This window comes from Palaemon carinicauda, chromosome 27, assembly GCF_036898095.1.
Source record: "Palaemon carinicauda isolate YSFRI2023 chromosome 27, ASM3689809v2, whole genome shotgun sequence".
In the NCBI taxonomy this organism is placed as follows: domain Eukaryota; kingdom Metazoa; phylum Arthropoda; class Malacostraca; order Decapoda; family Palaemonidae; genus Palaemon; species Palaemon carinicauda.
The window spans coordinates 74,607,545-74,634,911 of NC_090751.1; the positions used below are offsets into that span (position 1 = coordinate 74,607,545).

A 27,367-nucleotide genomic window follows, 5' to 3' on the forward strand; every position below is an offset into this window, starting at 1 on the left:
CAATTCCTAACTAATTCCTGAATCTTCTATGTCTGCCATCTTCTTCCTCTTATCTGCCTCACTTACAGTTCCTACCTGAGCTCAGTTTGTTATGTCACACCCATGGGTATCCCCATGTCTTAACATTGTTTATCTATATTATTTAATGGCCATTTTTACATTTTGTCCTGCATACTGTATTTCTTTAATGTCCAGTTTTATTTAGTATTATCTAAGTTATTTTTGACCTCAGGTCATGTTTTGATCTCAAGTTTTACTTTTCATTTTGCCATTCCTTACTGGGACATTATATCCTGTCATTTTGATGTTATTAAAGACTATCGTCTACTACTACAGCTCTTGATTAAACCACTATTTGTTATGTTGATTTTTCTTCGTTCCCTTATAGATAATGAAGTTTGGGTTCGTTTCTCTGGTACTATTTCACTGGCCGGCACAGGTTGAGCCCAGAAAAGGGATTTTGACGAAGGAAAAATCTATTTCTGGGCGAGAGACCTGTGCCGCCCAGTGAACCCACCCTAGTTGTTCCCCCCCTGATCAGACCCCAAACTTGAGGGTGCTGTAAGGAGTGATGGGCAAGCGTGGGTAGAGTTAGTAGTACTGGTCTGCGCGGCAGGGGAGGTTGAACTGCACCTCACTTTTGAGGGATTTCGAGAAGGAGATGTCTAAATGGTACGAGACCTCTGGTATATTTCGCCCCAGTTTATACCGACACCAATAGGTGAGCGAGCTAGTTCAACCTAGCATTCCTATACATTTTTTCTCTGGTAATATTTAGCAGTTATATTCCTTAGAAATGGTGCTATAGGAGCATTTCACTGGGTGGCACAGGTCTCTCGCCCAGAAATAGATTTTTCCTTCGTCAAAATCCCTTTTTTTGTGATCAATGTGTTGAAAAGCCCCTTTTTTTCATTCCATGTTTTGAGACATATCATACCCACAAAGTGTACAAATAGCATTGCCAATGTAGAAAATAAATGTGTGAGTCATAGATGAATTGGGTGAAGGATTGGTGTTGGAATTAATAAAGTCATCTTTGAAAAGAAGTTTGTAATTTTTCTTCATTTTTACTATTTTATCAAAGAAGTTAAAAAGATATACTTTAGTAAAAATATTGATAAATTCTAAAAACAGAAAGGTTATAGCACACAAAAAAAACAAGTTTCATTAAATTTTAGGTATTTTGAATTTTTAAGTGAAAGTGTACATATAGCTGTGCAACATCCATATTCGAATACTGTATCCTCCCCTTTGTGTTTGCTAAAATATCGCCCGAAAAAGTTTGTCTGTCATTTAAATCTCCTAGCAAAAGAAAACGTTGAGGGAGTGATTGAATCACCTCTACTAAAATATCATGCGAGATGTTATCATTTGAAGGGAAGTATAGAGAGCAAGTTGTGTATCTTCTCACTATATCTATTTTTACAACAACTGCCTGTGGAGGTGTATGATTAGACAAAGATATTGAGGAAATATCTCGACGAACGTATTTAAGACTTCTGCCATGGAATGGGTATTCTTTGTCCACTATCATAGATAGAATAGAGATGTAGGAAGAATCGGAATTTTACTAATTTTATATTGGAACTTGTTGATCATATGGTATCTTATAGTTGACATATTTTGAAGAGTATGGAGTATTAGCATCAACCTTGCTCTCCTGTAGACATACAATTAGAGGACAGTGCTCATGAATAAGGAGCTCAAGTTCTTCATATTTGGCATTAAACCCTGACAATTTCATTGCAAGATGGAAAAAAACTTGTTTATTTTTGGGGAGAGACCTTGGAGAAAGTCTTCCCATTAGCAATTTTTGACCTAATACTATTTCCCAGTGGTTTCATTAAAGAGGGTCTTGATGAAATGGGGTTTGCATTTGTATTTTCCTTTGTATCCTTTTCTTTGCGGCGTAGGATGGACCTCTACTTGAATTTTTCATTGATTTAAGATCTCTTCTGGTTGATCAGAAACATCATATTTATTTGACGTCATAACTTTTAACGTTTCCTATGGAAGGGGTGAGAGAGATGGAGGTCTCTCACTTTCTTGTCTAATAGGTGATGAACTACCAAGTTTTTGCACCTCCCCAACTACATGTGGACCAGGAAAGTTGGTTTTAAGTGGAACCTCAACCATATCAGGCAAGGTCATGGCCTGAGAGAGGTTTGTACTATTGTATTTATTGGGGGATGAAGGTTGAAAAGAGATGGGCAGTGCCCTGATGTTAATACACTGTGTCAAAGCTTCAAGAGGCCATATGCTTATCTCACCACTTGTGTTGAATGTTCGACTCAAAAGAATCAGTTCGCTGTTATTAGTCATCTGATGACGTCACATGAAAGGTCTCTATTATTTTATTTCTCGTTTCTTTGAATTCCAATATATCTAATATTTGAAATATAAATTTATTTCATTATTGGAGTTTGTTACAGAGATACCTCTACATATGATCTTAATTCGTTCCAGAAACTGCTTCGTATGTTAAAACGATCGTATGTTGGAGCAAATATTCCCATAAGAATACACGGTAATTTGTTTAATTCGTTCCTCAGCCTAAAAACCCATAATAACTCCTTAATAAATGGCTACACATAATTACACAACATTAATACAATACAGTATAATAATCATCTAAAAAAAAAGAATAATAATAATAAAGAAATAATAAATAAAAAAGGGGTTTTTATGTAACACTTTACCTTAGCGACAGGCCAGCGCAGGTGTAGGTACTGCTACGCAGGAGGAAATGGAAGATCAGCGAGGAGGTATGGACGGCGACTTTGTACGATAACTTACACTACGTGAACTTTAACTTAACTTAGCTTATTTTTTTTTTTTCATTTTTATAATTTTATAATTTTTTTACATTCTTTTTTCTTATTTTTAATTTTCATCACTTTCACTCGATTCGGTCTTCCTTTTCTTTGCTTCACTTTCTTTCTTTTCATCATGATCACTAGACCGTTTTAGAGATTTTTTAAAGAAACTATCGAGTGAAAGTTGCTTGGTACGGCATTTGAGGATTTTTCTGAAATGAATTAAGCAAACATCATCGAACTGCGCAACAACACGGCAAACCTGAAGTTTCTGTGGGTGATGCTTGTCAATGAAATCAACCACGTGTTGATGATATGCCAACATCTGTTTTATTTCCGCCGTACCTAAGATTTGGCCTACCTCCTCGGTCTCCTCCGACTCACTCAACTGCGCTTGGAACTCATCATGCTGCATGGCTTGCAGCTCCCTGAGTTCCTCGGTGGTGAGCTCTTCATGATGCTCATCGACAAGTTCGGTGATGTCACCTTCATCCACCTCCAGACCCATGGAATTGCCAAGGGATACACTCTCTTCGACGTCTTCCTCGGCGGCAAGCACAGGTTCATTCTCGGGGCCAAAGCTTCTTCCAAGCGGAATTCAGGGTCCGACGAGTTACTCCCTCCCAAGCCTGATCTATGATCTTTAAGCAGTGCACGATATTAAAGTGGCTCCTCCAAAATTCACGCAAAGTTAAGTTGGTGCTTTGCGTAACATTAAAGCACTGCTTAAATAAGTGCTTGGTGTACAGCTTCTTACAATCAGAGATGACTTGCTGGTCCATGGGCTAGAGGATAGGGGTGGTATTCGGTGGAAGATACAACACTTTGATGAATTTGTATTCGTCCAAACAAAACAAGCACTTCAAAGGCAAATTCCTCTCCTGAAGGTACTTCTTGACAGCAGGGCCGAAAACTACGTTTACCCATTCCACGAAGATATGCCTAGTAACCCAAGCCTTAGAATTAGAATGCCCTAGAACATGTAGCAGGTCTTTATTAATTCTATGTGCTTTAAATGCCCTAGGGTTTTCGGAATGGTAAACTAATAAAAGGCTTAATTTTGCAGTCCCTGCTGGCATTGGCACAAAGCGCAAGAGTCAACCCATCCTTCATTGGCTTATGTCCAGGCATTTTCTTCTCTTCGGCGGTAAGGTACGTTTGACTAGGCATCTTTTTCCAAAACAGACCGGTTTCATAACAGTTGAACACCTGCTGCTCTACGTAGCCTTCCTCCGCCCCGATGCTTTCGAACTTTTTAACAGAGTCTTTAGCAGCCTTGGTGTCCGAACTCGAAGCTTCTCCATGCCGAACAACAATGAATCCCGGTCCGTTTCCTAAATTTCTCGAGCTAACCTCGAGACGCCTTGAATTCCTCCGTCGTAGGATCGGCTGAACTCTCCCCCGCGTCACACCCAGAGCCCGCCGCCTTCAAGTCACTGTAGATAGCGCTGGCCTTCTAACAAATGATCGTTTCAGTGATCGTATCGCCAACAATCTCCTTGTCCTTGATCCATATTAACAAAAGGCGTTCCATCTCTTCAAGGGTAGGGCTACGACGTTTGGAAATAATCGTGATCCCCTTCGAAGGTTTGACTGCTTTAATGGCTGCCTTCTGTTTTATGATCGTCGAAATCGTAGACATATTCCGGCTATATTGTTTAGCCAGATCGCTAACACGTACACCTCGCTCATGCTTTTCTATTATTTCTTGCTTTAGTTCTAATGAAAGCATTGACTTCTTCCTTTTCTCACCATTACTATTACTTCCTGAGCCAAAACTAAGCTTTTTAGGAACCATGATTACGAAACACAGAAAACAACACGTGAAAAAGGAAGATAAAAAACACTGTTAATAACTGAGCGATGAGAGAATAACCACACGATGCACAAGAGATGAGAGGACTTATCAAGGTGACGCTCGATTGGCGTCCCTCCGATGTGCTGCCGTCTAGCGGCGTCAACAACAAACCACGGTTGACACTTTCGAGAAAATTCCACGCGTACGCGTATTGTTTACTTCGTATGTTGGAGCAACACTTCGGGGGTTATTGAATATATTAATAATCCAGTTATTTTATCATTATATTGTTATTCATTATCTTTTTCCATCTAAAAATGTCCCCCCTGTTAACTACCTTACATCTAAGTATTCATTTCATAATTGTATTAAACATACGAACATTGGCTTAAGGGTTAAGGTTTGGGAGAAATCCCGACAATTTTGTTGTCTTATTACAATCGTGCCAGAGAGAACATCTCGACTTATTGGAACCTGTTGTCGCCGGGTTCTTAGCAGTGAATACACGCCGAGTTTATTATATTAACGTTAGGGGGTAGGTGAGTATATGTAACGGGCCTGTTCAATATAGTCATCTATTCCAGTTGATAGCATAGTGCCCTCATCTGAGGATAGTATATACCTCTAGTTGTGTTGCCTTACATGCCCTAGAGGCTATTTGTTTATTTTTACAGTAGTCTGATTTAGGCTATACGGTACGGTATTGTTGCCAAGCATCCAATTTCATATATGATCGTTTGATCTTTGGTTAGGTTAAACTAACCCACATCCTATGTTTATTATTAATGCATAATTTATGTTAGTGGTCTAATAGGTTAGGCCTAGGTGCGTGGTTGTTAGGCTAATACCCGTGCGACTATTACCAGCCCTAAGGGGGGCCACGGTAGGTTACAATCAATATTTTACTTGCCGACCCATTACAGTTCTTATGAAAGACTAATATGAGAATAAAGTATATATTTATAGTATCAAGCTAAGAGACTGATAAGTCTTTTAACCTACAGCCAATCATCCATTTTATTACATTGTTATGTATTGCTTTGATTTTCCTTTTGAAGACTGTAATGGGTGGGATTTCTTTCTATTTTGTCAATATGCAATATATGCCAAATTTATATAACAGCTTTTATTTGCATGATGCTTTGTGGTAGCCTATGTTTTGTTCTTTCAGGAACGATTACTTAATTGAGTTTTCCTGAAGGATACATGTAGATATATTTACTCCTATTATGACGTGAAAATTATTCGATTGACCTTCTCAACATTGTGAATGAGACACTTGTTGATTTGCCTCACCCCCTTTTACTAGTTGTCTAATGGAAATGTCATCCTCCATCTTATCCAATAACATTAATTCTTTTTATTTTATTGTGTAGTTGAATTATCCAACTTTCCTCCACATCACTCAGCATTTTATGATTAAATAGTGTATTTCTTTTTCTAGAACTATTGGCAGTATTAGGTGGTTTTGATTTCTCCTGTGATAAGTTTCCTCTTGATTTTAATGCCTTTGCATAGCTGCTTAATTTATTCAGCAGTCTTTTAACATGTCCCACATTTATGTGTTCTAAACTGGATTTGTTGAGGGCAGCTTCTTCCAACTTGCACAGCTCCCAGCTCCTATCAGTGGATTTATGATTTGAATTCCAGTTTAACCACCTGGCCTCAAGTGTACGCTCTCCATTGTAAAATTTTGAGTAAATGCTCCATGTTTTTCAATCTTGCAAACTTTTGATAGGTGTCCAAATTCAAAACAATTAAAACCTTGTAGTGGCTTCTGCTTGAAGGGTTGAACTTTAATTCATTCATTTTCTGCGATAATGTGGACAGGCAAATCACCATCCTGGGAAGTAAGGAGAGTCATTGATGTTCCAAGAACTTTATGAACTTTCCAGCCAGTTAAAGGACACAGGACAGTATCTCTTCTGTATACTCATGCAAGTCTCTATTGAAAACTACTCCCCTTCCATAACTGAAGTTTATATGGGGTGTGACATTCAACTTCATGACATCATTCTCTGTCTTTAAATTGCAAAATATAAAAGATTGTGTTTGTGATTTGGCATTTACGAGAAAACTGTTCTTTCCAAAACGAGATACATCTCCAGGTGTAATGGTACCTACTTTCTTTTGAAAAAATTTGAATATCTTAAAATAATTTCCTGTACACCCTTGAGACTGAGCAATAAGCCACATTGGTGGTTTTAGCTTTCTCTGGGACGATACAACTACCTCTAAATCTCTATCAATCCAATCTGCAAGTTTGTATATATCTAGATCTTTAGGTACCCCATCACAAAAAGCACCCTTGATGGTAAAATATTGATTTTTATATTCATAAGATTATTAATAGCATTAAATGCATCATCATGATTGTCAAAGGATATCAATAAATACCATTGGTCATTTTCAAGCCTCATTTGACTTTCCTTGATACTACCATAACAGTGATGTGCTTTATAGAGCATATGGAAATAAGTATCCATTGGAATTTGGGGGACATGAAGAATTTGGAGTTTCCTTATGCTACACAAATCAATTGGTTTCTAAACATCAATAGAATTTCCCTTTTCAGTTCCAAGATCGTCATCAGAGGGGTTAGTTTGTAAAGACGCAGCAAGCCGAGTTATCCACCTCTTATCAGAAGATTGATTGATTGATATGAAGTTCTGTGGCATCCTAACATCGAAGGTCATTGACGCCAATATCGTTTACTATAAATAAAGATTAAAAGAATATTCAATTAAAACCAGAATGGTGAATGTGTTTTAAAAGTTAAATAGCATTAGGAAGACCTACTTCCGATATAAATTTAAAAATGCCACTAGTATGGTAAGACACATCATGTCCAAGGAACTTGGCAAGGATGAACCTGCCATTTTCACCCCGAGCCTCATACAGATATCTATTTTTTCTGTGCTATAAGTGGGGCATTCAGTCAACAAATGCCTCACTGTCAAAGGTATTAAAAAGTCGTTGCAATATGGTTGGTGTTGGCCAGGCAGCAGAAACTCATGTGTCATCCCAGTGTGACCAATGAGGAGACGACAAAGAGTAGTCTTCCATTTTCGGGGCATCCCATTATATCTCCAAGGGGATATAAAAAATCGCAATTTCTCTCATCTTATTTTCGGTTAAACTACCCCAATGGTGTTGACAATTGTTATAAATAAAATTCTTAATGGCTGGTAAAATATCATTACAAAGAATAGGATAGCTTCTTGATGGCAACTTGGCTGCAGCACTCTCTGCCAGTAAATCAGCCTCTTTATTTCCAGACATAACTACGTGTCCCGGAACCCAGCAAAATCGAACTGTTATACCTTTCAGACCAATGATTAAAAGCCACTCTAAAACTTTTAAAACTAATGGGTTACTAGCATTGAAACCTTCTAAAGCTTGAAAGACACTTCTTGAATCATTAAAAATGGTAAAAGTGCCCTCCTGTTTTAACATTATTTTCTCCATAACGGTTAGTATGCCATATAATTCAGCATTAATATGGAAGATATTGGAGGAAGTACACCTCTACTTTTAAAAGAACTATTATATACTCCAAATCCAACACCAGCATCAGATTTGGAGCCATCATTATATATAAAAGTTGATTCCTTATGTTTCTCAACATGTTCCATAAAAAGAGACCTAGCTTCTAATTCAGTCATATTTCATTTAACACCAATAAAATACAGGTATTTACAAAAAGATACATACATACATATACCAAGGCACTTCCCCCAATTTTGGGGGGTAGCCGACATCAACAAATGAAACAAAACAAAAAAGGGGACCTCTACTCTCTACGTTCCTCCAGCCTAACAAGGGACTCAACCGAGTTCAGCTGGTACTGCTAGGGAGCCACAGCCCACCCTCCCACATTATCCACCACAGAAGAAGCTTCATAATGCTGAATCCCCTACTGCTGCTACCTCTGCGGTCATCTAAGGCATCGGAGGAAGCAGTAGGGCCTACCGGAACTGCGTCACAATCGCTCGCCATTCATTCCTATTTCTAGCACGCTCTTTTGCCTCTCTCACATCTATCCTCCTATCACCCAGAGCTTCCTTCATTCCATCCATCCCCCCAAACCTTGGCCTTCCTCTTGTACTTCTCCCATCAACTCTTGCATTCATCCCCTTCTTTAGCAGACAGCCATTTTCCATTCTCTTAACATGGCCAAACCACCTCAACACATTCATATCCACTCTAGGTGCTAACTCATTCCTTACACCCGTTCTCACTCTCACCACTTCGTTCCTAGCCCTATCTACTCGAGATACACCAGCCATACTCCTTAGACACTTCATCTCAAACACATTCAATTTCTGTCCCCATCACTTTCATTCCCCACAACTCCGATCCATACATCACAGTTGGTACAATCACTTTCTCATATAGAACTCTCTTTACATTCATGCCCAACCCTCTATTTTTCACTACTCCCTTAACTGCCCCCAACACTTTGCAACCTTCATTCACTCTCTGACGTACATCTACTTCCACTCCACCATTTGCTGCAACAACAGACCCCAAGTACTTAAACTGATCCACCTCCTCTAGTAACTCTCCATTCAACATGACATTCAACCTTGCACCACCTTCCCTTCTCGTACATCTCATAACCTTACTCTTACCCACATTAACTCTCAACTTCCTTCTCTCACACACTCTTCCAAATTCTGTCACTAATCGGCCAAGCTTCTCTTCTGTGTCTGCAACCAGTACAGTATCATCCGCAAACAACTGATTTACCTCCCATTCATGGTCATTCTCGTCTACCAGTTTTAATCCTCATCCAAGCACTCGAGCATTCACCTCTCACCACTCCATCAACATACAAGTTAAACAACCACGGTGACATCACACATCCGTCTCAGCCCCACTCTCACCGGAAACCAATCACTCACTTCATTTCCTATCCTAACACATGCTTTACTACCTTTATAGAAACTTTTCACTGCTTGCAACAACCTTCCACCAACTCCATATAACCTCATCACATTCAACATTGCTTCCCTATCAACTCTATCATACGCTTTCTCCAGATCCATAAACGCAACATACACCTCCTTACCTTTTGCTAAATATTTCTCGCACATCTGCCTTACTGTAAAAATCTGATTCATACAACCCCTACCTCTTCTAAAACCACCCTGTATTTCTAAGATTGCATTCTCTGTTTTATCCTTGATCCTATTAATCATTACTCTACCATACACTTTTCCAACTACTGTACGCTTAACAAACTAATACCTCTTGAATTACAACACTCATTCACATCTCCCTTACCCTTATATAGTGGTACAATACATGCACAAACTCAATCTATTGGTACCATTGACAACACAAAACACATATTAAACAATCTCACCAACCATTCTAGTACAGTCACACCACCCTCCTTCAACATCTCAGCTCTCACACCATCCATACCAGACGTTTTTCCTACTCTCGTTTCATCTAGTGCTCTCCTCACTTCATCTATTGTAATCTCTCTCTCATTCTCATCTCCCATCACTGGCACCTCAACACCTGCAACAGCAATTATATCTGCCTCCCTATTATCCTCAACATTCAGTAAACTTTCAAAATATTCCGCCCATCTTTTCCTTGCCTCCTCTCCTTTTAACAACCTTCCATTTCCATCTTTCACTGTCTCTTCAATTCTTGAACCAGCCTTTCTTACTCTCTTCAATTCTTTCCAAAACTTCTTATTCTCTTCATATGAATGACCCAATCCCTGACCCAACCTCAGGTCAGCTGCCCTCTTTGCCTCACGTACCTTGCGCTTTACTTCCACATTTTTCTCTCTATATTTTTCATACTTCTCTATACTATTACTCTGCAGCCATTCTTCAAAAGCCCTCTTTTTCTCTTCCATTTTTACCTTCACTCCTTTATTCCACCATTCACTGCCCTTCCTCATGCTGCCTCCAACAACCTTCTTGCCACACACATCACTTGCAATCCCAACAAAATTTTCTTTTACCAACTTCCACTCCTCCTCTAAATTGCCAGTTTCTCTTACTTTCACTTCGTCATATGTCATTTTCAACCTTTCCTGATATTTACTTTTTACCCCCGGTTTTATTAGCTCTTCAACCCTCACTAGCTCCCTTTTACATCCACCTACTCTATTCCCCCAATCTTTTGCTACAACTAATTTTCCTTCCACCAAAAAATGATCAGACATACCGTTAGCCATACCCCTAAACACGTGCACGTCTTTCAATCTTCCAAACATTCTTTTAGTTATCAACATATAATCCATTAATGCCCTTTCTACTACTCTTCCATTTGCCACTCTTACCCATGTATACTTATTTTTATCTTTCTTTTTGAAAAAGCTATTACTTATCACCATCTCTTGCTCAACACACATATCTACCAGTCTCTCACCACTCTCATTTTCACCTGGTACGCCATACTTCCCAATGACACCTTCTACCTCTCCAGCGCCCACTCTAGCATTTAAGTCACCCATGACAACTACATAATTCCTTCTACTCAGTCCTTCTACACACCTAGTTAATTCATTCCAGAACTCATTCCGCTCTTCTTCACTTTTCTCACTACCTGGCCCATACGCACTGAAAAACGCCCAACATTCCCTACCCAACCTAACCCTTACCCACATTAACCTAGGTGATATCTCCTTCCATTCCACTACTTTACCTGTCATCCATTCACTCAGCAATAAAGCCACACCCTCTCTCGCTCTTCCCCTTTCAATCCCAGACACTCTACCAGACATTTCACCAAACATCACTTCACCCTTTCCTTTTATCTTCGTCTCACACAAGGCCAATACATCCACAAAAAGATATCTCTGGTAATTTCATCGGAGAGGTTGATATCTTAAACAGAAGCAACTTACCTGTAATTACATCGACTGTTTAATAATTGTTTTACCCAAAAGCCATAAGGTTGAAGAGATTTTGGGTGCACTCAAAGTATGTTGAGTGCCTTACAAGGCTTGCAGTCTGAAAGGCTAAAGAGTTGGGGAGTCTTTGTAACCTAAACCTATACCGAATAATGGAAAACATTCGGTAATGGTCTAGAGGTAACTCCCTGGCATCAACAAAGAGACTTGGGATAGGTGAAGTTCTAAAGGCTCCTGTGGACAATTTAATACCAGCATGGTGTACTGAATCTAATATCTTTAATTGGCTTGGGGTGGCTGAGGTGCATATTTCACACCCATAACTAATTTTGGAAAAAATTAAGGCCTTGTATAATTTTAAAATAGTTTTATGGTCTGCCCCCATGATGTATGGGACAATACTTTTAAATGATTCAGAGCCCCAAGAAATTTAGCTTTTCAAGCATTTTAGGTCAACCTACAATTGAAAATCAATCCTAAAAATTTAGCTTACCCTACACATGGGACCCGTTATCCTTTCATATATATATCCGGGTCTGGATGTACTCCCCGGATACGACAGAAATGGACAATAGTAGAAGTAATAATAATAATAATAACAACTTTATGGTTGAACCTGTCAGGGTTATAAATCACCCCACAGCCAATGCCCAGCACATCACTGAGACTCTTTGCTCTTCTATTGCTACAAAATGCTGGACCATCAAGAGTTATCATAGTGGCTTATTTGTAATTTCAGACTGATATTTTTCTTTTGGAAAAAGTTAAAAAGGAAAAACTAAATGATAAAATATATTTTATCAATTGATTTCAATAGTCAAACATTCATTAAGAATGAAATCTAAAGGCTAGGTCTATTAGGCCTAGTCTGAAAATTTTATTTAAGGCATGAGCCTACTTGACTTGCTTATGATAATTATTGATGAACATATACTGTTTTTTAACAGAATCCTAAAGGATAAAAAGGAATAAAAACACTTTAGCAATGATCTGGTATCCTTGATTTTAATGTTGCCTTTGACTGTTAACCATGAGGCCCTTGTTTTCAAACTCAAATAGTTGAGATTGAATGGGTCTTTTCTTAACCTCATTATTGAATTTTCAAGCAATAGATTGCAAAGAGCTGTTGAAGTTCTCGTACTTGTTAAAAAGTTTGGTCCACCTCAATACTGTACTATTGTCAAACTTATATTTGACTTATAGCTAATTTTGATGGAGAGGATATTACTCCAATGCATTTCTATTATGGCTCTCCATATAGCTACTGAAGCTTCCTGTCTTCCAGCTCTAGAATTCATTTGAGGTTGCCCATGATGTTACATCATCCTAACGTGACCTAAGTGAGACGTAAGCTAAATACTGAATGCCACTTTATGTCATCTGACAAGTTGTAGCATTGTTTCACGGTGTCTATAGCATGGTAACCTTTCAGTCAGGGAGGCAAATTTTCTTGTTTTATTACTGTTTAGGAAGACAACGTGTGATTAGCAGTCATGATTTTATCGTACACATTTCAGAATGTTTCGTTTTATATCATAACATGATATCGAAAATGGCGAAGATTTTCGTCATCATCATCTCCTCCTATGCCTATAGATGCAAAGGGCTCCAGTTAGATTTCGCCAGTCGTCTCTATCTTGAGCTTTTAAATCAATACTTCTTTTTCATCTCATACTTCAGGCTTCATAGTCCTCAGCCATGTAAGTGTGGGTCTTCCAACTCTCCTAGTACCTTGTGGAGCCCAGATGAAAGTTTGGTGAACTAATATCTCTTGGGGAGTGCAAAAAACATGCCCAAACCATCCCCATCTGCCCCTTACCATGACCTCAATTACATATGGCACTTGAGTAATCTCTCTTATAGTTTAATTTCTAATCCTGTCCAGCCATTTAACTCCCAATATTTTTCTGAGGGCTTTGTTCTCAAATCTGCAAAATCTGTTGGATAGTGCTTCATTGTCATACCACGACTTATGTCCATACATTAACACCGATCTCACTAACCTGATATATAGCCTGATCTTTATGTGCAATTTGATTTCCAAATTTTATTTAACCTAGCCATTGTCTGATTTGCTTTTTTCAATCTTGCATTTAACTCCAATTCTAAAGACTGTGTATTAGAGATCATAGTTCCTAAATATTTAAATGATTCTACCTCATTAATCCTTTATCTTTCCAATGATATTTCATCATCCATTGCATACACCTTTAACATCCCAGCCATTCTTCTATCTATCTTGAGCCCAACCTCCTATGATATTTCATTCATTCTGGTAAGCAAGCATTGCAAATCCTGCGGTGTTCTGTTAAAGAGGACAGCATCATCAACATACTCGAAGATAGCTAATTTCCTATAACCAATCCTTCTCCACCATCTCTAACTGTTCTATGCATTACATCATCCATGAGGAGGATCAACAAGGAAAGTGACAACACATTTCCTTGGAGTACTCCACTGTACACTGGAAATTCATTTGATTGGACTCCACTAACGTCAACTTTGCACTTACTATGCACATGAACAGACTTAATTAAATTTACATATTTAAGAGGAACTCCATAATTATGCAGGACTCTACAATATTGGCCGGTGCACACTATCAAAGGCATTTTCATAGTCAACAAATGCAATCAAAAGTGGATTCCTATGTCCTAAAATGAAAATTTGGTCAGTACAACTTCTACCTTTTCCAAATCTTGCTTATTCATCTCCCTGTTTTTAAAAGAAAAGTTTTTTTTTTTTTTTACATTGTATATTAGATATATTCTAGATACGTATATGTACTGACTCGATCTTATAATTCATGAAGTTTATAAAAAATAAAAGTAATTCTTTTCACTTGTGAATGATAATTAAAGTGCACAGTGTTGTCACTTATGAATGTGATTACCATGGTATTCAGGGGAAACAGTGTCAATGTTATTCATTCTTGTTGGGGGGGGGGGGTAGTAAACAAAAATGGACAAAAAATAACTTTAAGGAAATTTTTATTTCAAAATATCCGAGATCCTAGAAGACTCCATTATCCTTTCATGGAGTTAATACCTCCATCAATGACACCAGTGAAAACTTACTCCCAAATGTCCACTCCCTACCTTACCCAAATGGGGTGATACCACCATGACTAGAGTGGCTCAGTAGTAAGACAAATCTGTTTCATGGGATCAAGACCAACAAAAAATGGACAAAAAATAACTTTAAGGAAATTTTTATTTCAAAATATCCGAGATCCTAGAAGACTCCATTATCCTTTCATGGAGTTAATACCTCCATCAATGACACCAGTGAAAACTTACTCCCAAATGTCCACTCCCTACCTTACCCAAATGGGGTGATACCACCATGACTAGAGTGGCTCAGTAGTAAGACAAATCTGTTTCATGGGATCAAGACCAACAAAATACAATCACCATCACTATAATCATACTAGCAGCCAAACCAAACAGTATACCAAAAGTCCTATGTCAAAAAACCAACCCACACCTGGAATTCAAAGGACAGATTTTGACAAGGAGATCATTCTGCATGTCAAAATGAAATTGATACTTCTTTGGGTAGTTATTGAAAAGTTAGCAAGACCACAACACCTCCACCAATTGGTTTTTAAAATAACTCCTATCCCAGCAATGGTACCCCTTCCCAACAATCTAGACAGTGAAAAGAGGAAGAGAGGTTGAATAGCAAGGTGGGAGACAGCTGATAAAATATGACAATGGTTGAAACAATAAATATGTGGAAAAAACATTATAGAAACATTTTGAGTCTAAGGAAAAAAAAAAGTTCTCCAGTTCAAGAGCCTTCTTGTCCATCATAAAGTCTGATCGCAGAGAAAAGCTACTCCAGGTGATTTCGTTAAGGGGGCCGGCTGGAATGCCAATATGTGGGAGTATAGGAAAACACAAAATCCTGAAAAAATTCAGAACATCGTATGGCAATGCAGAATGCGTACACAAAATATTTTGCCAAAATTCCTCTTAATTTTATAGTTTCAGGGTAATTAGTAAAACTCACAAACACTGTTCCCTACAAGAAAATACAGTATTTCTCCAGTTATCGTAAATTTTGATAATTATTACATTTTAATGTAAAAGAAATTGTGAACAATGGCATCTGTATAACTTCCATGAGTCAAAGACTGTAAATTACAGCCTTCGCCCTTCAGTCCTAACACAAACCTCAGAGAAAGTGCATGTATGAGTTTGACCTCTGACATTCACTCATTTTTACGTTTGCTTTTCTCGTTTTCGGCAAGAATTTTATCATTTCAAAGAGGAAAAGACAATTTCAACATCTTGCTAACATAAAGAAGAAAATTTGCTTTATTAAGAGTTCAGGAGAGAGAGAGAGAGAGAGAGAGAGAGAGAGAGAGAGAGAGAGAGAGAGAGAGAGAGAGAGAGAGCCTTGCTTGAAATGAGCAAAAGAGGAAAGATATTGAGCAAAAGGATCTTCGTTTATGAGTAAATTAAGAAAAATAACTTTATTTTTGTTTATCAATATCCAAAAAGGAACATGAAATTCATAATAATCAGGATTTATTAATATTGTTTTTGTAAAAATACAAAACAAAACTTTGTATTCCCTCCAACATTCAATCACTTTTATGCTTGTTCATCTCGTTTCCAGCAAGAATTTTATCATTTCAAAGAGGAAAAGACAATTTTAACATCTTGCTAACATGAGGAAGAAGAAAATTCACTCTATTAAGAGTTCAGAAGGTAATATCGTGCGGGGAGAGAGAGAGAGAGAGAGAGAGAGAGAGAGAGAGAGAGAGAGAGAGAGAGAGAGAGAGAGAGAGACTTGCTTTAGAGGAGCCAAAAGAAGCAAGATATTGAGCAAAAGGGTCTTCACTTAAGATTAAATTATGATGAATAACTTTTTCTTCTTTTATTAATACCCCAAAAAAACATACAATTCATAATAATCATGACTTATTAATATTGTCTTCGTAAAAATACAAAGAAAAACCTTGAATGCCTTATCTCAAAACTATACTTATTGACCTTCAAATTCAATAGTCTCCCTTAGTTTTAAAGATATAGCATTGAAATTTGGTATATAACTTAGAAATACATTATAAAACAAGGAAATGAAGCCTTTTTTTCATTTTTTTTTCTTAATTTTTCCATGATTTTAAGGGTTTTTTTTAAGCATAAGGAAAAAATTCATATCCGGTAAAAAAAATATTACTTTTAGAAAAAACTCTTCATATTATTGGAGGTCCATAACCGGTCTATATAGGGTAGTAATCCCAGATCTTAGTAATTATTATCAAGGGATGAGATAGAATTTGAAAAAATCTAATTTTCAGGATAAATTGACCTGGCCTCGCAAAACCGAAGGTCAGAGGCAAAAAAATCCTATGCAGTTTGAAGATGTCGTAAGTCCCCTTATTAAGTGGTATGAATGTCAAAGTCCTGTCATTAAAAATTGGCATTAGCTGGACGGCCCCTTTAGGGCATTCTCCCAGTTAAGGACAAGGTGAGGCAGAACAACAGATGTCAGGCCACACTAAAATCATGCAAATTGTTATGTGCTACAAGTACTTTAAAAAGGAAAATACAAAAGAATACACTTTCAGAAGGGCTCATCACTTTTTAGTAACAATAGGGGAGAAAATCCTTGAAATGTACTCACTTTTTGTTTGTGGAGACAAAAACATACGAGAAATTGGTAACTGATGTGAGCTATCAAGATGAGGCAATGAAGGTTCTGAAAAAAAAAAAAAAATAAGTATGTGTACATGAAAGTTTAAACAGTTGAAAATTTTCTAATATAAAAACAACTTTATTCTAACAGACAGGTACATAAAACCTTGTGTAGTTTAGTAAATACTGTATATGAATTGTGCCATCAATTTTGTAGACAAGTAAACATTGACCCTTGAGATATATATATATATATATATATATATATATATATATATATATATATATATATATATATATATATATATATATATATATTCTCCTTATGAACAGGATACATACTCTTAGGTTTGCAAAGGCCCAGTTGGACACACACTTCATCTGGAGACAAGTCATTGATCAGGAGGTGAATGATCTGATCTGTGTAGGTATCCACAAATACCTGGCACTCATCTTTCACAGATTTTGGGAGATAACTACACAGTGTATCCAGGGCATTACGAATGTTATCCTGTAATTAAAAACAAATGTGTAAAAGTAATTGAAATTTAATAGTTAACATAAAGTATTTAAAATATATCAAATAAAAAGCTAAATTAACTTGAATCATTAAAATCTAAGCCCATAATTAACTTGAATCATTAAAATCTAAGCCCATATAACATATACCAATAACTATAATACTTCAAAGGTTCTGTTGTGGAAATTTATACTCCCAAGACTGACTCCAATTTGGCATAAAAAGCTAATACTCAAGAGTAATGTTACCTGTATCATTACACCTAATACTCCTTCATCAAGCATTAACGATAGATCTGTAAGTTATCATGCATCGCCCCCTTTCCCCAACAATACAACCGCAACAATTCTATTCTAAGCAGTTTGTTCTCAACTATTTATTTTGCATTTATGGAACAAAAATAATAATTCATGAAATTGTAGTAGCATAAAAGATTTTCCGCAATTGATCTCTCTCTTCTCGGGTTTTCAACATAATACAGTATAGAAAGCCTCTCTATAATGAACTTGAATATAGAAATATTTGGACAAAATTACCATAACTGATTTTACTGAACTAATTCAGCATATTACTAACATACGGAAAAGTATACAAAGATTCCCACATCTTGGATCTATGAGAGTGGGAGATGAGTTTACTGATCAGACTTTAATGAATAAAAAATATCACTGATCAAACTGTAATGTATAACAAATATAAGTAGCTATATACGCGGCCAAGGTCGGTTGGTGTAATAAACTCGCTGAAAAGTTTCCCTCAACATATCGCAGTTCACTTAGTACATCGTAGATTTATATATATATAAGCATTTCTATATTGCGGATTCCTCTTTATATCGTGGGTTTCTGAGGGCAGATAAGTTTTATATTTTTCATATTTTGGTTATTTTTCTTTTCTTTTTTAAATAGTAATTTTTGACCATGTTAATCATGAGGCCCTAGTTTTCAAACTCAAACAGTTGGGAGTGGTTGGGTCGTTTCTTAGCATCATTACTGAAATTCTAAGAAATAGATAGCAAAGAGTGTTGATGATGAGCGCCATAATGAGTATAGGAATGAAATATCTGGTGTTCCTCAGGGTAGTGTTCGTGGCCCATTACTTTTTATACTATATACACATGACATGTGGTTTAGCCTAAAAAAACCGCTTGTTGTATATGCAGATGATGCTACTTTCTTTGAATTAATTCCATCTTCTGAATGTAAATCTGGGGTTCCTGAATCCATTAATAGAGATCTAGCTAAAATTAGTGCATGGTGCAAATTATGGGGCATGAAGTTGAATTCTAACAGAACTCAAGTATGATTGTAAGTATATCAAGGACAGTGGCTCCTCAACATCCAGATCTTAGCATTCATAATGTTTCTTCAACTTTGTATGACTTAAAATTTTAGATGATTGTCTCATAATGTTTCTTCAACTCTGTATGACTTTCAATTTTTGGTGTGATTGTCGACAGCTAATTTACTTTAGAGAAATACATTAGGTCTGTTTTCTTCAATTGCAAAAAAAAAATTGGCTTATTGAGAGTTATTTAGGAATTTTGGTGATCAATCTATTTGCAAGAAGTGTTTTAATTCTTTCATTCTACCTTGTTTCAATTATTGTTCTCCTGTCTGGTCTTCAGCTGCTGATTCTCATCTTAATTTGTTGGTCTATTAAATTTTTTATTTCTGATCTAGATATTAATCTCTGGCACCATCATTCAATTAGCTTGTTATGCATGTTGCATTAGATATTTCACAATTCTGACCATCCTTTACATTCAGATCTTCCCGAACCTTTCCACCCAGTTCGTAATATTAGGCATGCAGTTAATTCTACTAGTCAGGCCTTCTCCATCATGAGGCTCAATATTATGCAGTATTCTAGAAGTTTTATTCCAGCTGTGATCAAGTTGTGGAATGACCTTCATAATCAGGTAGTTGAATCGGTAGAACTTCAAAAGTTCAAACTTGCAGCAAATGTTTTATGTTGAACAGGTTGACATAAGAAGTTTTTTATAGTTAATATATGAAATATGTGTTTTGATGTTATTACTGTTTTTAGAATATTTCAATAATTGTTAATTATTTCTCGGATCATTTATTTATTTCCTTATTTCCTTTCCTAACTGGACTATTTTTCCTTGTTAGAGCCCTTGGGCTTATAGCATCTTACTTTTCCAACTAGGGTTTTGGCTTATCTAATGATGATGATGATGATGATGATGATAATAACAATAATAATGATAACAATATACTTATGCAACTTGCTATCTTCCGTACTGAGCAACCTCAAAATTTTCATCAATAATATATGATTTTATCATGTATCATGAGATTTCTTTTTTGAGACCAAAATTAAATAAACTAACTTCTTTACATCCATTTCTTTATACCAACTTATAGTTCAATAAGTTAAAAAGGCAAAAGAGAATGATAAAAGTATTGTTATTAAGGCATACAGCTACAGTATAAACAATCAAATGAAAAACAGCTATTTTGTTATGAAAACCCAATTCGGATAACAACTGTTTTGCTTGTACTTCAACGTCCTTATGACAGTAAACTTTCACCATAGTTTTTACAAATGACATGAAATATATGACTGATATATGATTACATTATACAGGTTCTGGATCATAAAAATGTAAAGAAACCTACACAAAAACTAACTAGAGAATTGGGTGAAAAAGTCAATTATTTTCTATGCTATGTAGTTAAGCATTGCAAAGCTAAAGGCTATAAAATTATTATGCATCAGCAATGGGGATGAAACACTCCCAAACTTCGATATGCCGTTAAAATGAACATTAAACAAATTAGAGAAATGTGTTTCTAGCAAAAACTTCATACCTTTATAAGGTACAATAAAAATGATACTATGTCTCTCAGTAAGAGAAAAGAACTCCTTCTATAATTTGCCTTAATTACCCAATTTAAAAAGCGCATGCGGTACTCTCCATTTACAAATGTAAACAATCAAGAAGATGTATATTCAATATTTTTTACATTTCATAATAAGATAATTATATGTGAAAATTACATATACTGTATTGTTGTTGGATACAGTTAGGTGAATATCAGTTTTGTCAAAATCTTGTTTACCTTAAATACAGCTGCACCTTTTTACCACAATAAATGAACATACAGTCTGGTCAACAGTATAGCCTGACTGAATAGTACATACGTCAATGAGTGTTCAGATAGTTTTTCATTTATGGATATGTGAGGATGCATCTACAGTAAAAGTAAGTTTTAGGTTAAAAAGTGTGTTATGAGTGTATACTGGGTTTGTAAGTGTCACAAGGGTTTATAAAAGCCTAAATTTACATTAAAAATTTATATATATTTAAAAAAATGAAAAAAATATATCGTAGATTTCAGTATAAAAATATACAGTACATTTCAGTATGTACTTAGCTGTTCTTCAGCTATGGCAAGGTGGCCGGAAATGGAACACTTTTGTTAACGGAAAGATTACTGCTTGGGTAAGTTGGTGCAATGTATTCCCAAACAACTTAGCTATATAATGGACATTACATTGCTTTATACAAAGAAAAGTCCAAATTTTTATAATAATTTTTTTGTTTCTTTACTCACCTGATGTCCACATTGCTTCTTCTTCCCAAGCTCAGTTTAATCGACATTTACCCTTAAAACATTTTTAAATTAAAAAATTTCCCCATTTTCTTTCTCTTCAATAAGTATTCATATATGCCCTTAGTAAAGGAAGGAACATTCTTGCGGTAAGTGAAATCGATGACTTTGTCTCTAAGTTTCAAGGTCAAAATTATCCCTATCATCTTGATAACAGGGAAGAGGAGGGTGGGCATGTATATGAATATTGGGTAAGTATAGAAATATGAAATTTTATTATTAAAATTCTGTTTATTTCTATGAACCTACCCTGAGGTTCATATTGCTGACTTTCACACACTACTGGAGGTGGGATGCCAGTGAAGGAAAGAGATAAGATAATTTTAAATAAAAGCAATACAGTATACCATGGTTAAATTACCCTTACCTGGTCTACATTACTTTTAGCATACAATTTCCTAATAAGGTTTGAAATAAAAGTCTCCTGATTGATTACCAAAGATATTCAAAATACCAGACTGTAGTTTGTCTCTAAAGTATGAATCTTGATCTAAATTATATTTTTGATGGATATCAAATCGATTACTAAATGAAAACCCCCTAAACTCACATATAAGAATCATAAATATACTGAAAAAATTAATTAGACCATGGCTCTGCAGCCATTATGGGGACTAGAATCAAGCAATCTTCATAAGCAACCAAAGATTCTTTAAGACAATGTTTAGCAACAACAGAATAAATACACCTTTGAGCTTGTGGCAAGCCGATAAGGGTCTTAACAGATATATGAGCTGTATATGAGTGAGTTTGTACAAACAGTTTGGGATAACAATGATATAAAAACTTTAACAATATGAAATAAGCAATGACAAGCTTAAAATGGTTTTTCTATTATCATACATGTGCATTACATGCCTCAACCCTAAAAAAGACATACATGTGAAATATGAACAGGTAGAACATCATATTTATTTGATGTCATAACTTTAGTGTCTTTAATGGATGGGGGTGAGAGAGATGGAGATCTCTCTCTTTTTCTATTAACAGGTGGTGAATTATCAGGTTTTGGTGTTTTCCCCACTACAGATGCATCTGATACCTCGGTTTTATGTGAAACCTCCTCCAAATCAGGCAAAGCTGTAGCCTGAGAGAGGTTAGTATCATCCTTTATAATGGGGGACAAAAGTTTAATAAGAGGTGAGCAAAGCCTTAGGAGGTGATATTCTTGCCCTATCATGCAGATTTTATCAAAAGATAGCGAATTTTTTTTGGGGGGAATACTGGCAGTAATACGAGGGTTGAATGTCTCCTACTTCCTTTTTCCTCCAGATTTCAAAACCTGTGCATAACTTGTTGATTTAATCAATAGTCTCTTGGCATGCCCCACAATTATGTGTTTGATACTGGATTTATTGTGGGCAGCCTCTTCTAACTTATATTGCTGGTAGCTCCTATCAGTAGATTTATGATTCAAATTGCAGTTTCAACAACGGACCTCTCGTGTAAATTCTCCATGGTAAACATTGGAGCAAGTACTACACATTTTCTCATTTTTGCAAACTTTAGAAGGATGCCCATATCTAAAGCAATTAAAACATTGCAGTGGCTTCTGCTTAAAAGTTTGAATTTTAATCCATTAATTTTCTATGTAAATGTGAAAAGTCACATCAGCATCCTGGAAAGTAAAGATAATCATTGATGTTCCTGGGACTTTGTGAACTTTCCATACAGTTAAAGGACATATGGCCAGCATCTCTTCTTCCGTAAATTCATACAAGTCTCTATTGGAAACTACCGTATTTCCTGTGTGATAAGACGCTACAAGTGGTAAGACACACCCTTAAATTAACAAGGCAGTTTTAGAAAAAAAAAATGAGGATTTTAAAAAACCTCTTAGCAGAAATCCATGGTCAGCGACTCTAGCGTGATTATTGTCTGGCACAGTAACTTTTCTTATTTTGGATGTATTATGAAATGTTCAAGTTGATATTTATTAGCTATATGTCGATTATCCCAATTCTATTACATAATATCATAAGAAACAACTAAACCAGTTGTAGTTTCCACCACAACTACACATTTACTCATGCGCTTGGTGTTTCAAGTGTTGTTTACATAAAAGCACGTTGCCAAAGGTTCTTTATGGAATTTTGGTGAAGATGTAAAATTCTAGTGAGTTCCAAAATTCCTCATATACCCTATAAATATTCACACAAAATGTATTTATTGATTATAGAAATCTATAATTTCTTTTAGGTGGAATACTTTCGCTACTGTTTTTGTGATTCTGGGTCTAATTACTTTTCTGCTAACTTAGTAATATTGCACTCAACTAACAGAAGTTTATTTTCCAAGGACGTATTCAGCAACTGTCTGTTTGTATTATTTCGGAACTCGGGCAACAAAGTCATTATCAATATATTGCTTTATTACAAAATATCAACAAAATATGAGAAAATAGGTATTTACTGAATAAACAACTATGTCATAGTGTTGTCTGCTACGAGACCACTAGTTGGCATGTTTACTTGTGGGAGGGGGTTGGCGAGTCATCAGCTGATTACCAAAATAAACAAATAATTTGCTACTGTACTTCATTAAATGAAGTGCAATATAAAAATTAATGAATTTATATCATATGAATTATAATTATAGGTTTATATTCTATCTCTCTTGAGTTTGAGTGCTTGTAAGTCAATAGTTTGGTGTTTGGGGTGTGTCAAACTCCCCTCTACAACTTTTCCTTAGTGTTAAGATGCAGGGTGATTTTGGGGGGCATTTTTTGTGAAAAAAAGGTGCGTCTTATGACACGGGAAATACGGTACTCCCATTCCAAAACTGAAATTTAGTTTAAGTTTCACTTTGTCATTATTCTCTGTCTATAGATTGCATAATATAACAGATTGTTTCTGATTTCACTAATGAGGAAACTGTTCTTTCCAAAACAAGATATACCTCCAGGTGCGATGGTACCTACTTTTTTTAAAGACATTTGCATATTTTAAAATAATTTCCTGTCATTTCAAAATTTAAATATCTTTCAGAAGACCTGCTTCTGAAATAAAGCTAAAAATACCAATACCATGGTAGGACACATTATGTCCAAGAATCTGGGCAAGGATGAACCTGCCATCCTCACCTCGAGCCTCAAAAACATATCTCTTTCTCTCACTACTATAGGTGGGGCTTTCATTTAACAAATGCCTCACTGTCAATAGTACCAAACAGTCATCGCAATAAGGTTGATGTTGGCCAGCCACCAAAAACCAGTGTGTTATTCGAATGTGACTACTGAGGAGGCGGCAAAGAGTAGTCTACCACTTTCGGAGCATCCCGTCAACCTCCAAGGGGATATAACATTACTTATTTCTCTAATCTTCTTTTAAAGTAAACTATACCAATGCTGTTGCCAATTATTATAAACAAAATTTCTAATCGTAGGTAAAAAATCATTACTGGGAATGCGGTACTTTCTTGGTAGCAACTCACAGATGCAGCACACTTTGCCAGTGAATCTGCTTTCTCTTTTCCAGACACCTACAGGTACATGTGCCGGAAACCAGCAAAACCGAACTGTTATATGTTTCATACTAATAATTAAAAGCCACTCTAAAATCCTTAAAACTAGGGATTATTGGAATTAAAAACTTCTAAAACTTGTAGGACACTTTTTGCATCACTAAAAATGGTAAAATTGGCCTGGTCTTGTAACGCTATTTCCTCAAAAGCATTTAGTATGCCATATAGTTCGACAGTAAATTTAAAAATCCAATGCCAGCATCAGATGTTCAGCCATTAGTATATATAAAAGTCGATTCCCTGTATTCTTCAAAATGTTCAATAAAGAGCAACCTGGCTTCGAAGTCAGTTATGTTTTTTATACCAATGAAATATTTACAAAAAGATATATCTGGTAATTTCCATTGAGGGGTTGATGATATCCTAAATAAGAGCACTTTATTTCTCCCTATATCTAAACTGTCCACTAATGTTTTTACCCGGAGGCCATAAGGTTGAGGAGATTTTGGGTGGAATGGAAATTATCTAGAATGCATTACATGGTTTGCAGTCCGAGAGGCAACGGAATTAGGAAGTCTTTGCAACCTAAACCAATACCGAACAATAAAAGACTTCCAGTAAAAGTCTCAAGGATTTTCTCTAGCGTCAACAAGGAGGCTTGGGATTGGGATTGGGATTGGACAATTTGATACCAGCATGGTGTATGGAATCTAAAACTTTTAATTGGTTTGGGGTGGCTGAGGAGTATATTTCACACCCATAATTAATTTTTGAAAAAATTAAGGGCCTTGTATAATTTCAAAAGTTTTACAGTCTGCCCCACATGATGTATGAGACAAAACTTTCAAAAGATTCAGAGCCTCAAGACATTTTACTTTTAAGGCTTTCAAGTGAGGAACCCATGTAAACCTAGAATCAAAGATCAACCCTAGAGATTTAGCTTCACTTAAACATGGGATATGTTTACCTTTGATGTACACATACGGGTCTGGATGTACTCCCCTAATACGAAAGAAATGGACAACAGTAGTTTTGCTTGTCAAAAACTTAAATCCATTCACATCAGCCCATTGAACTATTTTGTCAATTGAGAGTTGTAATTTTCTCTTAACCATTGCCAGTCTAGCTCCAGCAAATGATATAGAGAGCATTTACAAATAGTGTTGAGAGAATATCTTTACGAATGACTGAGGATATCCCATTTATGGCTACTGCAAATAGGGTTACACTCACCACACTACACTGAGGATTTCCCTCTTCCTTACATTTCCTCTCTGACAAAGTTTCACCAACTCTTAACAGGAAAAAAACTATGTGAAACAAATGCTTGAATGAACAATGGTACCACTCCTCTCAGCCCTAGATTATGAAGGGTTTTCAGTATACCAGATCTCTATGCAGTATCACAAGCCTTTTCGAGGTCAAAAACTACTGTTACATGGAGCTGTTTGGAAGCAAAGGCTTCACAAAGAGAGGACTCAAGTCGTACCAACACATGTCGTTGGATGCATTTTCCCAAATCCACACTGGATAGGCGATAAAATACTTTTCTTCTCTGAGTACCACACCAGTCTTGCATTGACCATCTTCTCCATAATTTTACAAAGGCAACATGTCAATGCAATAGGTCAGTAGTTTGCTGCTAAGAACTTATTCTTACCGGGTTTTAAAAATGCTAAAATAATGGCTAGTTCCCAAACACTTGGATAACTATGATCATGTTAATAATGCTTATAATAAATAACTTAGTATTAAGAGATAGAGTAATGCCTCGCAACACAAAATTAATTGGTTCCGTAAGGGCTTTCGTAAAGTGATTTTTTTCGTGTTGTAAATCGCCTTTTACGTGTAAATAGCCTAATTCGTTCCAGACCCTAGAAAAACACCACAATAAATTATTATATAAAGGATATGCACCACTAGACAGTACTAAATACAGTGGAACCTCTACATACGATTGTCCTAACATACGAATTTTCCAACATACGAAGTAAAATTTGACCAAATTTGTCTCGACACCCGAAGTAATGCTCCAACATACGATGTAGATCTTGTTTACGCCGGTAGATGGCAGCTCGTAAGAGGGACGCCATTGAGCGTCGAGTGCTCTGTTCTCTGTTCTTGTGTGTATCGTGTGGTTGTCCTCTGTTTGGTCTGTTATTAACAGTGCTTATTTTCTTCCTTTTCTCACATTTCCTTTTTGATTTTACCTATAATCATGGTGCCTAAGAAGCTAAGTTTCAGTACAGGTAGTGGTGAGAAAAGCAAGAAGGCAATTCTTTCATTAGAATTGAAGCAAGAAATTATAGAAAAACATGAGAGCAGTGTGCATGTGAGTGATATGGCTAAACAATATGGCCGGAATAGGCCTATGATCTCGACGATCATCAAGCAGAAGGCAGCCATTAAAGCAGATAAACCATCGAAAGGGATCACCATTATTACAAGACATCGTAGCAATACCCTGGAAGAGATAGAACGCCTTTTGTTGATAGGGATAAAGGACAAAGAGATCGTTGGCAACGATCATTTGTGAGAAGGGCCAGCGTGATGAACAGAAAGAAAGAAAAAAGTGAAGCAAAGAAAACTAAGATAGCAT

General features: G+C 36.3%; 1 protein-coding gene across 1 annotated transcript in view; it reads right to left on the reverse strand.

Moving 5' to 3' along the window:
* The window catches only part of Sap-r (Saposin-related), a 1,093,325-nt gene that overhangs the window by 241,747 nt on the left and 824,211 nt on the right, over positions 1-27,367 (reverse strand). The window contains exons 13-14 of the mRNA XM_068351162.1: positions 17,488-17,656; positions 17,135-17,209 (exon numbers count right to left, since the gene is read on the reverse strand). Coding sequence (XP_068207263.1) covers positions 17,135-17,209; positions 17,488-17,656 — 244 coding nt within the window. The remainder of the gene's footprint in view (positions 1-17,134; positions 17,210-17,487; positions 17,657-27,367) is intronic.